This window comes from Phalacrocorax aristotelis, chromosome 2 (assembly GCF_949628215.1).
Source record: "Phalacrocorax aristotelis chromosome 2, bGulAri2.1, whole genome shotgun sequence".
Classification (NCBI taxonomy): domain Eukaryota; kingdom Metazoa; phylum Chordata; class Aves; order Suliformes; family Phalacrocoracidae; genus Phalacrocorax; species Phalacrocorax aristotelis.
The window spans coordinates 78,345,349-78,357,550 of record NC_134277.1 but is presented as its reverse complement, the minus strand read 5'-3'; the positions used below and the strand labels follow the sequence as shown (position 1 = coordinate 78,357,550).

General features: G+C 38.5%; 1 protein-coding gene across 3 annotated transcripts in view; it reads right to left on the bottom strand.

Moving 5' to 3' along the window:
• Positions 1 to 12,202, bottom strand: part of DROSHA (drosha ribonuclease III) — a 74,099-nt gene that overhangs the window by 24,009 nt on the left and 37,888 nt on the right. For all 3 annotated transcript variants that reach the window (XM_075084220.1, XM_075084218.1, XM_075084221.1), the window contains exons 16-20: positions 10,654 to 10,761; positions 5,863 to 5,970; positions 3,273 to 3,411; positions 2,560 to 2,620; positions 606 to 665 (exon numbers count right to left, since the gene is read on the bottom strand). In XM_075084220.1, the coding sequence (XP_074940321.1) occupies positions 606 to 665; positions 2,560 to 2,620; positions 3,273 to 3,411; positions 5,863 to 5,970; positions 10,654 to 10,761 (476 nt within the window). The remainder of the gene's footprint in view (positions 1 to 605; positions 666 to 2,559; positions 2,621 to 3,272; positions 3,412 to 5,862; positions 5,971 to 10,653; positions 10,762 to 12,202) is intronic.

Genomic DNA, 12,202 nt, shown 5'->3' with positions numbered 1-12,202 from the left:
GGCCGATGTAAGTAGCTGGTAATATCCCTGTACTGTTCACTGATTTCAGAATACTGAAAAGAGATCAAAACTGGAACAGTTTTTGATGAACCATGTCTTTTTTTTTATTACTTCTGAATAAATTACATTTGTGCTCAACTATTTTATTTACATACAGACATCATGCAAGCTACAGCCCTAATAACTAGAAACGTAAGAACTGCAACGTATTCAATATTACCAATAAACGCTTTTTCACTTTCAACTAGAGACAAAGAACCCATGGAAACAAAATGGCATGCTAAGAAAAAAATCCTTCCTTTAAAAAAAGGGTACAAAGTTCAACTTGTCTGTAGCTGAATCATCTCTAATCCCAATCAATTTAAAATTGCACTCCATGAAATAGAAACTCTAGCTTTTCGTTTTGTAATTTTCCTTGTTGTATCATCAGCACTGAAGGAATTTTCAAGACAGCTGCATGTAGATGTGCAGCTCTAAATATCAGGCAGGACTGCAATCACACAGAGTCATAAACTAGACACTGCAAAGCTTAATAAGCCCAGTGGTATGACAGTAACATGACAACAACAATAAAGGTGAGGACTGTTGAAGAATTCCCCATTTACCTCGTTAAGAACTCCACTACAGCATCTCCCAGAAATTCTAAACGCTCGTTGTGGTTAATCCTGAAAAAGGCATTTAAAGGTTTACTATCAGCTAAGTAACACATGCTGGTTATTTACACAATACAATTAAAACAGAACAAATCAGAGCTGATTGCTAATCAGCCATGACAGATGTTCCTGTAGCCTCCCCCACCCTCTCTGGGTAACAACTACATGAATCTTGAAACTCGGGACTGACACCACCACCTTTGAAATCTTCCTATGTTCCATTCTGAGTTATTGCCAGAGCTTAATAAATGGAGACAGGGAACGGTCTCTCTGTCCATCAGAGGGCACCAGGTGATTGAAACAGCCTGTCTTCAGTCTTGTGCATGCAACTAGGGAAGTGTACATAATTAACATCAACACCTGCAGGGTGTGAAGACTCTGCAACAGATTTGTCGGTATGGCAGAGCTACAAGGGCGTAAGTACTTTCATTTTTCACAGCACCGTTAACTGCCCTGTTTTCCGTTACTTCCTTTGAGCTCAAAAGAAAAATGGCTGTACAAGAAGATGCACTCAAAGATGCCATTAACCTAGTAGAATCTTATATTTCCTGTGGTTTCCTTTTCTTCTACCACTGCTCCTGGTTTTACTTTGTTTTGCATAAAGTTTTATTTCCTCCAAGCTCTCTGCCTGCTTATATAACAAAGAACTAGCAGGATACAGCAGCTGAAAAAGAATGGGAGCTTGTCTTTGAATATATACAAATTTCTGTTCTACACATCAAAACATGTAAGTAGCACCATTTTGACTTCACACATGCTTGTGACAGAATCAAGGCCATTGCAACAGGATTTTATTTTTGTTTTAATTCAGAAGCTCCTTCTCAAGGAAGCTTGAGAAGCTTCAAGTGTGTGAGCGCTTTTATTGTTATTTGCACTCCCCCAATAACTCTACAGTTAGTTCAGTTTCTGAAATAGCGGGCCTTTGTTATGGGCTGAAAGAATTCAAGTACCTCTGCTGCGTAAAACAAAAGTGTGAGCAAAACTACAACTCCTCTGCATAGCAACATAGCAGAAAACACAGATCTCCCAGAAGTGGGATTTTATATTTGTGTGTTATTCTGTGAAAACTAATGCAATTTAGCCTTACCTCACATTATCTTAAGGTGGCTGAAATAAGCCTGAGGCTGTCTCTCAAAGACAAGGGCATGGTCTACCTGAAATAGTGTTTGGGGAACACTGCAACAATAATTTATTCTGAATTCAGCTTCTCCCTTTCCTGAGCTTCCTCTAAAATGATGACTCTTAAAAGGTCCAGTTATAGCATTAGTTAACTAAAATACACTCTGCCCTCTAGTTCTTGCATTTAGGAGATTGCACATGCAACTGTTTCTTGCATTAGCCCTGTGAGCTTTGTTTATTCACTTTGGCTATAAACCACATCTTAAACGTTATTTATTTGCGCAGAATTCTTAGTGGTCCTTTAAGGATTATCACATTACAACGTTAATGTTTTTTGTACACGCCTTTAAATTACACCAGTAAATCAGCGAAGCCCACGTTCAGTATCACACTCACGTTAACAAGGTGCCGCGCTAGGTAGGTACTACTGTGAGGAAACGTGATGGAGAATCCAATTTATAGCAATCATAACAATAACGACAAATCTTATTTTTTACTCTGCAGAAAGCAAAAAAGTAGCCTTTTAGTCCTCCTCATTTCAAGGATAAACAAAAGTGATAGAATTATCTGTTAAAACCTTCCTCAGGAGTTTTCTGCAGGCATGTCAAACATTTACTATGTCACTTCTAATGGAGGTTCAGCACATCTTCATAATATAAAAGTCAATTCAAAATGACTTTTCATTTCAACTATTTGCCAAAGCTGTTACTGACAGTAAGTTGGTTGTTTCTATTAAACATCTCCCTCTGCAACAGCTTCCCTACTTGAAAACAATTATTTTCATTACCTGGAAGGAGCTGGATCATCCTGTCCCAAACGGGACATAATATTTATCAGGGTGTTTATCCCTAGAAATAGAAACAATGCACTATTAAATAAACAACCACTAATTCAACCTGAATAGGCTTAGAAAATAATTACTCAGAATGTTACTTTGTAATTGCTCTACACAAGATCATCCTGTTATTTACAGGGTTTGCTTACAGCAAGTATAATCCTTACAGATGCTCTCTGCCTAACTGACCGCAGTCCCACTACAATACTATTGCAGTTTTGCAGAGCGCCAGATAAAAACATCACCTTCAAGAAAAGGACATTCCAAACATTACCTAAACAATAAAATATTTACTTCATTACAGCTTAATATACTTTTAAGGGGTAACAAATATTCTGCAGCAGACTACATATTTTCACATTAATAAGATATTTTGTAAAAATATCCTCCCGTTTTCTCACCATGTTGAGCAGCAAATTAAGGAAACAATACTTGCCAAAAAAAAAAAAATACATCCTCCCGTTTATTATCCTTGCTTTTTCTCAGCTCTTTACTTGTTCACTAATTTGCAAAATCCAGTCTTTTAGAAAGATCTCCTGGTGTCTGTGTATAACCATTGAAATCCTCCACTGAGAACAATGGCCAACGAAACAACAATGGACAAAAGCTTTTCTTACTGATTAAGCGTAAGGTGAGAGAAAAATGGTAGTGGTGTAACAGCATACCTTTTTTTCTCATGTGCATATGGTGAACTTTTCTATCTCCATACTTTGGTTGTCGAATCCCACAGTTGGATAAGGAATTTCTGGCATGATCCGGATTCATACCAAAGTTTAAGTGATGGCTTGGATGAGTCATGGCAAGCTATAATATAGCATATACAGGAGAAAAAGTGTTAGATGCATTTTTGCAAACGTAAGAAAAATATCTTAGACGAGTAGTTAATAATTGTTATTTTTTAGTTTGAATAAAGGCTACAAAGTGATGTTGTGGATTAGTAGCTTGGTTCCAGCAATAGTACATCCTACATTTGTACTATTTCAGATGTCAGAAATAAGAAACATTTATGCCCAATCATGAGCTCAGCTAATTAACTTTCAACAGGTTTTTTTTTTCTTTAACAAAAAATTAGTTTGGAAGAAAAAAAGCATGAACTGTCAATTTGCCCTAAGAGTTTTGCTTACCAGCTTGTCTGACCTGATTTCAATACATTTGCTTATTTAAACATATATTCATTCTAACATTGCAGAATAGATCTTCATATTAAAAATATGAACCACTAAAAGAGTTTCTCAACCATCCACATATTTGATTTAGGTTATTTAAATATCTATGAAACTTTCCTACTTCAAAAAAACCTAACAACAACGACCACCAAATATATTATCTCCGGCATGGTTATTCACAGAACTCTTTCTCTCATGACTATACAGGTCCACTCTTTAGTTAGAGGTGAACAGCAATGGCAGGATTGGTCTCTGTTTTAGATTTGTACCATCTAGCATTATCAAAAGCTTACTCTGCTGCTGACACCGCTACAAAAGTGGCTGCAGTAAACAGAACTACAGCTAGCTCTTAAAACTCCATCCTGCAAACTCACACATCTTCTCTTTCTTTACACATACACACCTAAAAATATTATGCATGTATAAATGTATGTGTACACACACCTTGTGTATATATACATATACAAGAGATACATTGACAAATTCAAGCTGCAGAAAGTTACTTCTGAAACACTTGCAGGACTGGTGCTGCAGGCTGTGAGCAAAGACAGCCCGGTAGTTCATTCAAACGTTGCCTGTGGCTTTCCAAACACAAGACTTAGAGAAGTTTACTGTCATTATTTTAGAGAGTAAAATTACATTTAATCAACAGTAAGAACTTTCTCCAAGTCCTTTCTAATTCCTTTTTAATATTAGTAAATTTGTCATAATTGCACATTTGCAGCTTCTGCTCCATCTGAACAGGATGACACACTACAACTTCTCTGAATAGTTATATTAATGTAATCTTTCTTTAAAAAGAACACATCATGATGAAGCCGGTAAAAATCAGTGCAAAATAATACATCTAATATTGCCTATGCCTAAGTAGGTGACTGGTGTCATACACATTTTTAAAAAGCTCATTCTCTTCTGGAACAAGTTTGTAGGTTTAAAATAAATTTGCATAGGGATCAAGCATTAAAAAGTATTTGTTTTATAACTAAACATTAATTTGACTAATGCTGACACACTTGATTTTCTGCTTTCTCCCCTTTTCAACTGCAATTTGCTTTTCGGTTTGTGTGTTTGGTCTCAACATCATGAAGATTCCCAGCACTGCATTTTTATCTTTCATATTAAAAGTAAGGCAGCCTGCGAACAACCAAATCCTACAAGATGCTCAATGTTTAATGTAACTTTCAGTAGGACAAGCCCTGGAAACCAACTTCTAGAAAACAGAGACGCTATGAGAAAAACTTCCTCTGTCAGCCTCTGCTTAAAGTAGTCTGGGAGTAAAGTCTCCATACAATACAGAAACTGCAAGTTTTGAACTTAGAGAAAATTCACCTTTCTCAGCTCCAGTCAGTGGAGAGAGAGGGTGCTTATTTCAGGGGGAAATCCTGAACAGAACACTTCCCTTCAGTAACTTCAGAAGAAATGTAAGGAGAAAGGGGCTACCATGCCAAGCGTCAGCCCTCTGGAGCTGATCAGTTCCAAATATGCACTTACATAAATGACTGGTCATGCGACATGGATGCATTTAAAACAAGTAAGAAATTCTCCTCTCCGGTTCCTGTTTGTAAATGCAAAAATTTTATCATGTACTTGTAGAAATCAAGAGCTGAACCGAAGTTTGCAAATTCCTTTGCACTAGCTATAAATGTAGAACAAAAAGGCAATACTCAGGTTATTCTTTTTTGGAACAACAGACTAGAAAAGTAAGAAGCAAGGCATGTACGCTCATCTGCAGAATAACATCATATTCTTCACAAATATCTGAAAAAAGAACTTACAGGGAAATAATGAGCTATGTACCTCACGGTCTTTTCAGTAAGCGTATTTTTGTCTTTCTACACATCACAAGCAAATCCAGACTTACCGCTGGAGCAAAAATAGGTGTGTGCCTACATGCACAACAGATGTCTCTATTTAGAAGTCTCTTGGGATAACTGAAACTTTTGAAAGATCTGCAGTGCAAGTAATCAAGTACGTCTAAGCTGTGGCTATGCAGTGCATTTCTCAAGTCTCTGCAGCAGGCAGGATTATGGATAAACTCAATAATATTAGGAAGACAAACCAGCAAGTAGTTTATTTTTTCATATCTTACCTGCAGCAAGCATCTATCTCGAAAAGTGTAGCCTATCAATTTGTCCAAATGCATCAGACACTGATGGTAGCGGACATGGTGGGTGAGGACAGGAAGCATCATTGCGTGCTAAAAAAAATTGCAATAAGGAAAAGCATTCAACTTCAGTGCACAAAGTACTCAGCTGACACTTTCCATTTGTCACAACACTGAGTTTTACTGTCTTGGTTTAAATGAGGAAAAAAAAAAAATCATGGTTTCCCAACATTCATCATCAGAGCACTTAAATAAATCAGATTTGCCCATCTGCATAATCACAGTAGGGACACAGCCCCACCCAGACTAAATACATACATACATAAAACTAGTCTTCTACTTAAGTATTTTGAATGAGGTAAAAAAAGTGTCTGGTCACCAGTAACAATAAGCTGTGACTGAATACAATGCTATATGTTTGTGCCTTCCCATTTAACACCCTGCAGGTTTAGGTTAGTACCAAGGATGAAGACAGACCATTTCCCTCTGCCTCATAACATCAGGGAAGAAGCACTTTATATCACTTTAACCAGCTTTCATCAAACAACTGTAGCTACTTGATTTTCAAGCACAGTTATTAGTGCCTTGCTTCGTTCCCTTCTGAGGAAGAATTAAAGGCTTTTTGAAATGCCGTAGTCTGGCACTTCCTGGCTTAATGTGCTAAAAAATATCAGAAAGGTTGCTGTTTGATCATCTAGGAAACAGATAATGGTTTTTTGTTGAGAAAATTTTAATAAAAATTTAACTATGTTGCAACAATGAAAGTCTCCCTCTTTTAGTGTTGTAAAGCAGGAATTCTATACTAATATTGACTTTGGATGGATCTGTCTTGAAATAAGCAAACAGCACAGTTTGTCAGTACAATAGTACAGCAAGTATGACATCAACATAAAAAATCTTGCATAAGAGTGAAAAGTAAGAGCTCTAGGAGAAATGTCAGTATTTAACGAATGTTATGCACATGACCATTTTTGTGACACTGATATCAAATTTCAGTTCTATTCATTCCTATTACTGACATGACGTGAACATATTCAAAAGAATTATGTGTTTTAAAAGAATCAAAATCTGAGGACTATCACTATTAATTTCAGAAAGAAGAATGTGTATGATCATAGAACATGAGTGTATAGCGCGGAGAGATGCGAGAAAAGCCAGCACACAAAGCAGAGGTGTAATTTACGGAATAAATGGTGTTATGCACTTCTGCATGTCATTAAAGAAAGAACAGCAGAAAATATAAACTGATGAATGTTAGAAGTTAAGAATAACCAATGGCAATACTTTCTGTTTAAGTAAGACCGCAAAATTCTTGAGAACTGAACACATTGTTGGAAGGTAAACATAGAATCATTTAGGTTGGAAAAGACCTTTAAGATCATCGAGTGCAACCACAAACCCAGCACTGTCAAGTCCACCACTAAACCACGTTCCTAAGCACCACATCTACACATCTTTTAAATACCTCCAAGAGTGGTGACTCAACTACTTCCCTGGGCAGCCTGTTCCAGTGCTTGACAAACCTTTCAGTGAAGAAATTTTTCTTAATATCCAATCTAAACCTCCCCTGATGCAACTTGAGGACGTTTTCTCTTGTCCTATCACTTGTTACTTGGGACAAGAGACCAACACCCGCCTCACTACAACCTCCGTTCAGGTAGTTGTAGGGAGTGATAAGATCTCCCCTCAGCCTCCTCTGCTCCAGACAAAACAACCCCGGTTCCCTCAACCTCTCCTCATCAGTCCTGCTCTCCAGACCCTTCACCAGCTTCGCTGCCCTTCTCTGGACACACTCCAGCACCTCAATGTCTTTCCTGTAGTGAGGGGCCCAAAACTGAACACAGTATTTGAGGTACACCCTCACCAGTGCCGATTACAGGGGCACGATCACTTCCCTACTCCTGCTGGCCACATTGTTCCTGACACAAGCCAGGATGCTGCTGACCTCCTTGGCTGTCTGGGCACACTGTTGGCTCATGTTCAGCTGGTTGTTGAAACAACACCCCCAGGTCCTTTTCTGATGGATGGAAGTAACTAGTTAACAGCAAGAAAGACTCTCTGGATCTCTGGCAGAAAACTGCAAAACCACTCCAAGCAAACTGAGTAAGTGTAAGTGAAATTTTGTTTTGTTACCATTTCACTCATCTACAGTTTTCTTCGTGTAATATACAAGTTAGTGGAACACCCCTCTTATCTCCATATAAACTGTACAGGTGTGCTTCCTATGTCTTCCTTCATAGAAGGAATTCATTACCAGAAAACAAACAAACGAAAAAAAACCCAAACACACAAACACAAAAAAACCCAAAACAAAACAAAAAAAACTTGTTTCATGGGACAATGGGACAACTCTGCTTCCCTGCCTGTATGTTTCACTACATTTGGCAGAAAGAGTCCCTCAAGCAAGGTTTAATATTCTTTATACCAATACATGTGGCCGTAAGTTTGAGGAGTGAAATATAAAGATTTAGATTTTTATCAGCTGTGGTGCAGTGAATGAAGAATTGACATCTCCCTGGGAGCACACAGAAGGCCTTTAATTTGACTCTTGCAGTTATACTGACAAAATGCTGCTTTCATGGCACTAAATACTTGATTGATTCAATTAATGTGCATCATGTTGGATTATAGCTACTTGATGTTTCTGATGTTTTATGTATTTATCTCTTTATAAGAAAATAAGATATAAAAAAAGGTCTCATGAAACCATATGGCACAGGAGTTATCCCGTAACCTTGGTACTTGCATCAGGCTACAAACATACAAGTAACTTATTTTTTTGTTTTTAAATATATATGATTTTAACTACACTGCATGTTCTTTTCTTGCTGCAGCTGGCATGGCAAGGCAGGGACTCTCTCAGGTGCCCCCAGCTAGTGCCACCATCCCCAAGGCTGGAAGATGCTCCTGACCTGAAGCTACTAAGAACAACCAGCTGAGCTGAATTATTTTGAAACGCATAATTTCTCTCCTCACCCTGAACACTTAACACAGCTGTACACGGCACACCAGCACCAAAGCAGGGAGGTTCTGCGCATGGGGGGTGGTATCTTCTCATCATGGCCCCATCCTGCCAGACGGCATAGTAAGTGCCGCCCAGCTTAGTGGCCAAGTAGTGCACTTCATCAACTGGAAAACTTCAAGTGACACAGGTAGAAAACAGCCATTTTAACATTTTTGGAACATTTCACTCATCCTTTTTCATCTCCCTCCAAGCACTTCCTTTCTGAGACCACAAAGACCAGTGTTATTACTGCTATGTGGAACTTTAGAGCAACTATAAGCCATCAGAGTGACTTAAAAGAGTTTCAATCTTCTAAATGGCAATGCTTTTAAAAGCATTAATTTTAAATCATTGCACTTTAGTTCTGCCCACAGAGTTGATTTATGTGTATTTAGTTTTAGTCTTCTTTAATCTGGGAAAAAGCATGTAGCAACAGCAGCAATCTTTCATTTTACAGACATAAAGTTTGCCTACTCTTGGCCTCTCAAAGAAATCAAATCAAAGGACCTTCATACCAGAACTGGCTGATTTAGATGTTATGGCTGCAGATGGGCACAAAAACGTGAAATAGCTTCACTTTTATTGCTCCTTGTTGTTGTGCTGTCCTTCAACAACAAAATGAAACAGGAATATCCAAGACGACATTAAGAGATGATTCACAGAAGATATTATGAATAACACAGACTATTTCAAAGCTCCTAAATTAGGAATTTACACTGTTTACTGAACCTGTAAAAATAGATACAGTTCAGAACAAAAAGTTGGAAAAGGGCTGTAATTTTCCTCAGCTATGTGAGAAGATACTGTTCTACTATTCTCTTTCTTTGACTTCAGAAGCAATAGTAGCATCACAAGGAATGTTTCAGACAGAAGAAAAGCAATTTCAGTTATCAGCACTTCTCTCCCATTAGAATTTCCCCTTTGGCCTTACCAGACTTCTAAGATAACAATGGGATTTCTACCTATACCTTTGCCTGGCAACCCCCAAAGTTTATACTTCATACTGTTAAGTTAATATTAAATTGTAAGTATTTAATTTTTTAAAAACTTCTCCAAAACAACAGCTAAAAAATGATCCAAGTATACCTCTAGTATACTTATTTGGCTGTTACAAGTACTTGAATTTTGCTAACACAATAGTATATAAATATTGCACTTATTTTTATCATATCACAAAGCTGGTGGTCGTCAACTGCTTCAGAATAGGATCTGGCAGAGATCTGTACCTTGCAGATGTCATGCATATGAAACAGTATCTGAGAGATATCTTCCTACTGAGGGTCACCCTGATTTAATCCAAAAGTTAGATGTGGTGGTTTGGGTTTTTTTTTTCCTTTCTTTTCCTTCAAGCAAAAAGATATTTCTTCATGCTTCACTGTAAAATTGTTTTTTTGAAAAAAAATATCTCAATAGAAAAATATATCAAAATAAAAATATCTAAAACCAGCTCAATTGATGGATGAAGAAGCCCTTGGAGTCCCCCACTAGGCTCAATATTTGGCTAGCCTCCAGCCTCAAGCTGGCCATTCCTACCCCCTCTCCCTTGTGCTAATGAACCAGTGGCAAGAAAATTAAAATTTTAAAATAACTTTGTGTGAGGAGGGGGTGGACAGAACACTAGAATAGTTCCCTAAATCAACAGATATTACTGAGGCAAAGGTATTAATTTTCATTTGGTTCTTCTGAGCTGAGAATCACAGCAAACCATTGCGAGAGGTAAACGGCAGCTATCAAGAAAGAAAATACATCAGACGTCTCTGCGGTTTAGCCACCTGGCAGACATCAGAGCGTATCCCTGTTTTCCAGAATCCCTGGCTACTCAACTCGACGGTCACTTCACGTCTCATTGTATTCTTCTGACGAATTTTCTGGAGTGCTTCCTAGACAGGGAGAGAACAGAGCTCCTGTGAAGAACTTTCTACAACAAAGCAGTATCAGTGCACACATAAATGCCTTCACAATACCCATTTAAGGTTCGGTTTTGGTGAGCAGTTTCTAAGACTAGTCCAAATCTTGTAACTGCCAGCCACAGGCTGTGGTGGACGTGCCGGAGTAGAGCGTAGGCAGAGGATTTTGGTAGACCGAGAAGAGAACAGAGGGGACTACATTTTTTACAGCAAATGAACAAACCAGCCCAACTCATACATCCGACAGGATACATAAGAAAGCTAGTTACGGTCCTTATAATGAAAGCACCTTCTTTACCCCTGTGTGCAAAAGAACCTCTTCATTCAGGTCCATCACCGTGAATACACCTGGTTTGATGCATTCAGGGGGAGTAAGACAGTAAAAGAAAGGCTTTGTTTTGTGATCTCGGCTACTTCGTAATAGTTCCTGTTCAACTTTGTCAGTACTCCCAGTCTGGGAAAGGGGTCAGCATTCACTAGTCCTGGAGCCTATTATAATAAAATCTATCAATATTATTTGATTTCAAAAATTTTTAAAACTTTGTTATGCCTTGAACACTGGCTGTTTGGTGTTGTGCAAACAGTTTATTTGTCTCGAGAAACTATAAAAGGGACAGGCTCATTAAAAGAAAATACTTTCTATAAAAATATAACGTAAGAAAACCGGCTAAAATAAATCACCCCTGGATCAGGATCTCCTAGTTCCAATTCCACAAAGCCCCCAGGGTATGCAAGCTCCCAACACGGCATGCACTAATGGTAAAGACTCCCTCAGCGCGCTTCTTTCTTCAGAACACAAAACTTTTTAAAGCTGCAACCCATCCTCCCCCTCCTTCTTCTTTTCATTACAGGGCACTTGCTCAAAGCTTTCTCTTCCCAGCTTCCAGTCTGAAGCCTGTGAGCATCTCTGGGCAGGAACAGGCTCTGTCTTCTGTTCTGCAGAGAGTAACAGAGTGGTTCCAAGAGGTGCATCTATCCAGATGCGGATTCATCAAACCTCAGACACCTCAATACTGAGGCATCTAGGGTAGGAGGCTAGTTAGCCCTGGTTCCTTTTATATTCAATGAAGGGGGAAAAATGGCTTCAAAAAATGCATTTCTCTCTCCATTGACTTCAAAGTGAGCCTTCAGGTCCCAATTTATGCACCTGCTGTAAACGTTCAAAGTTAGGTTAGAAGAATAAAGCCCCCAGGCATGACCTTGTCGCAAATAATATCATGCAATCTCATAGTAGTGAATGACCGATGGCAGAGGGAATCGAGGTGCTTACAGCACTGCACCCCTTGTGCATTGCCTGAAATTTGCATTTCAAGGCTGTGTCATTGGGTGTTTTCTGAGACAGGTGCTATAGTGTTTACTAGAGCTAGCTGTACTTTCACGCTGACTGGCTCAGGAGCACTCCAGTGTTACTCAT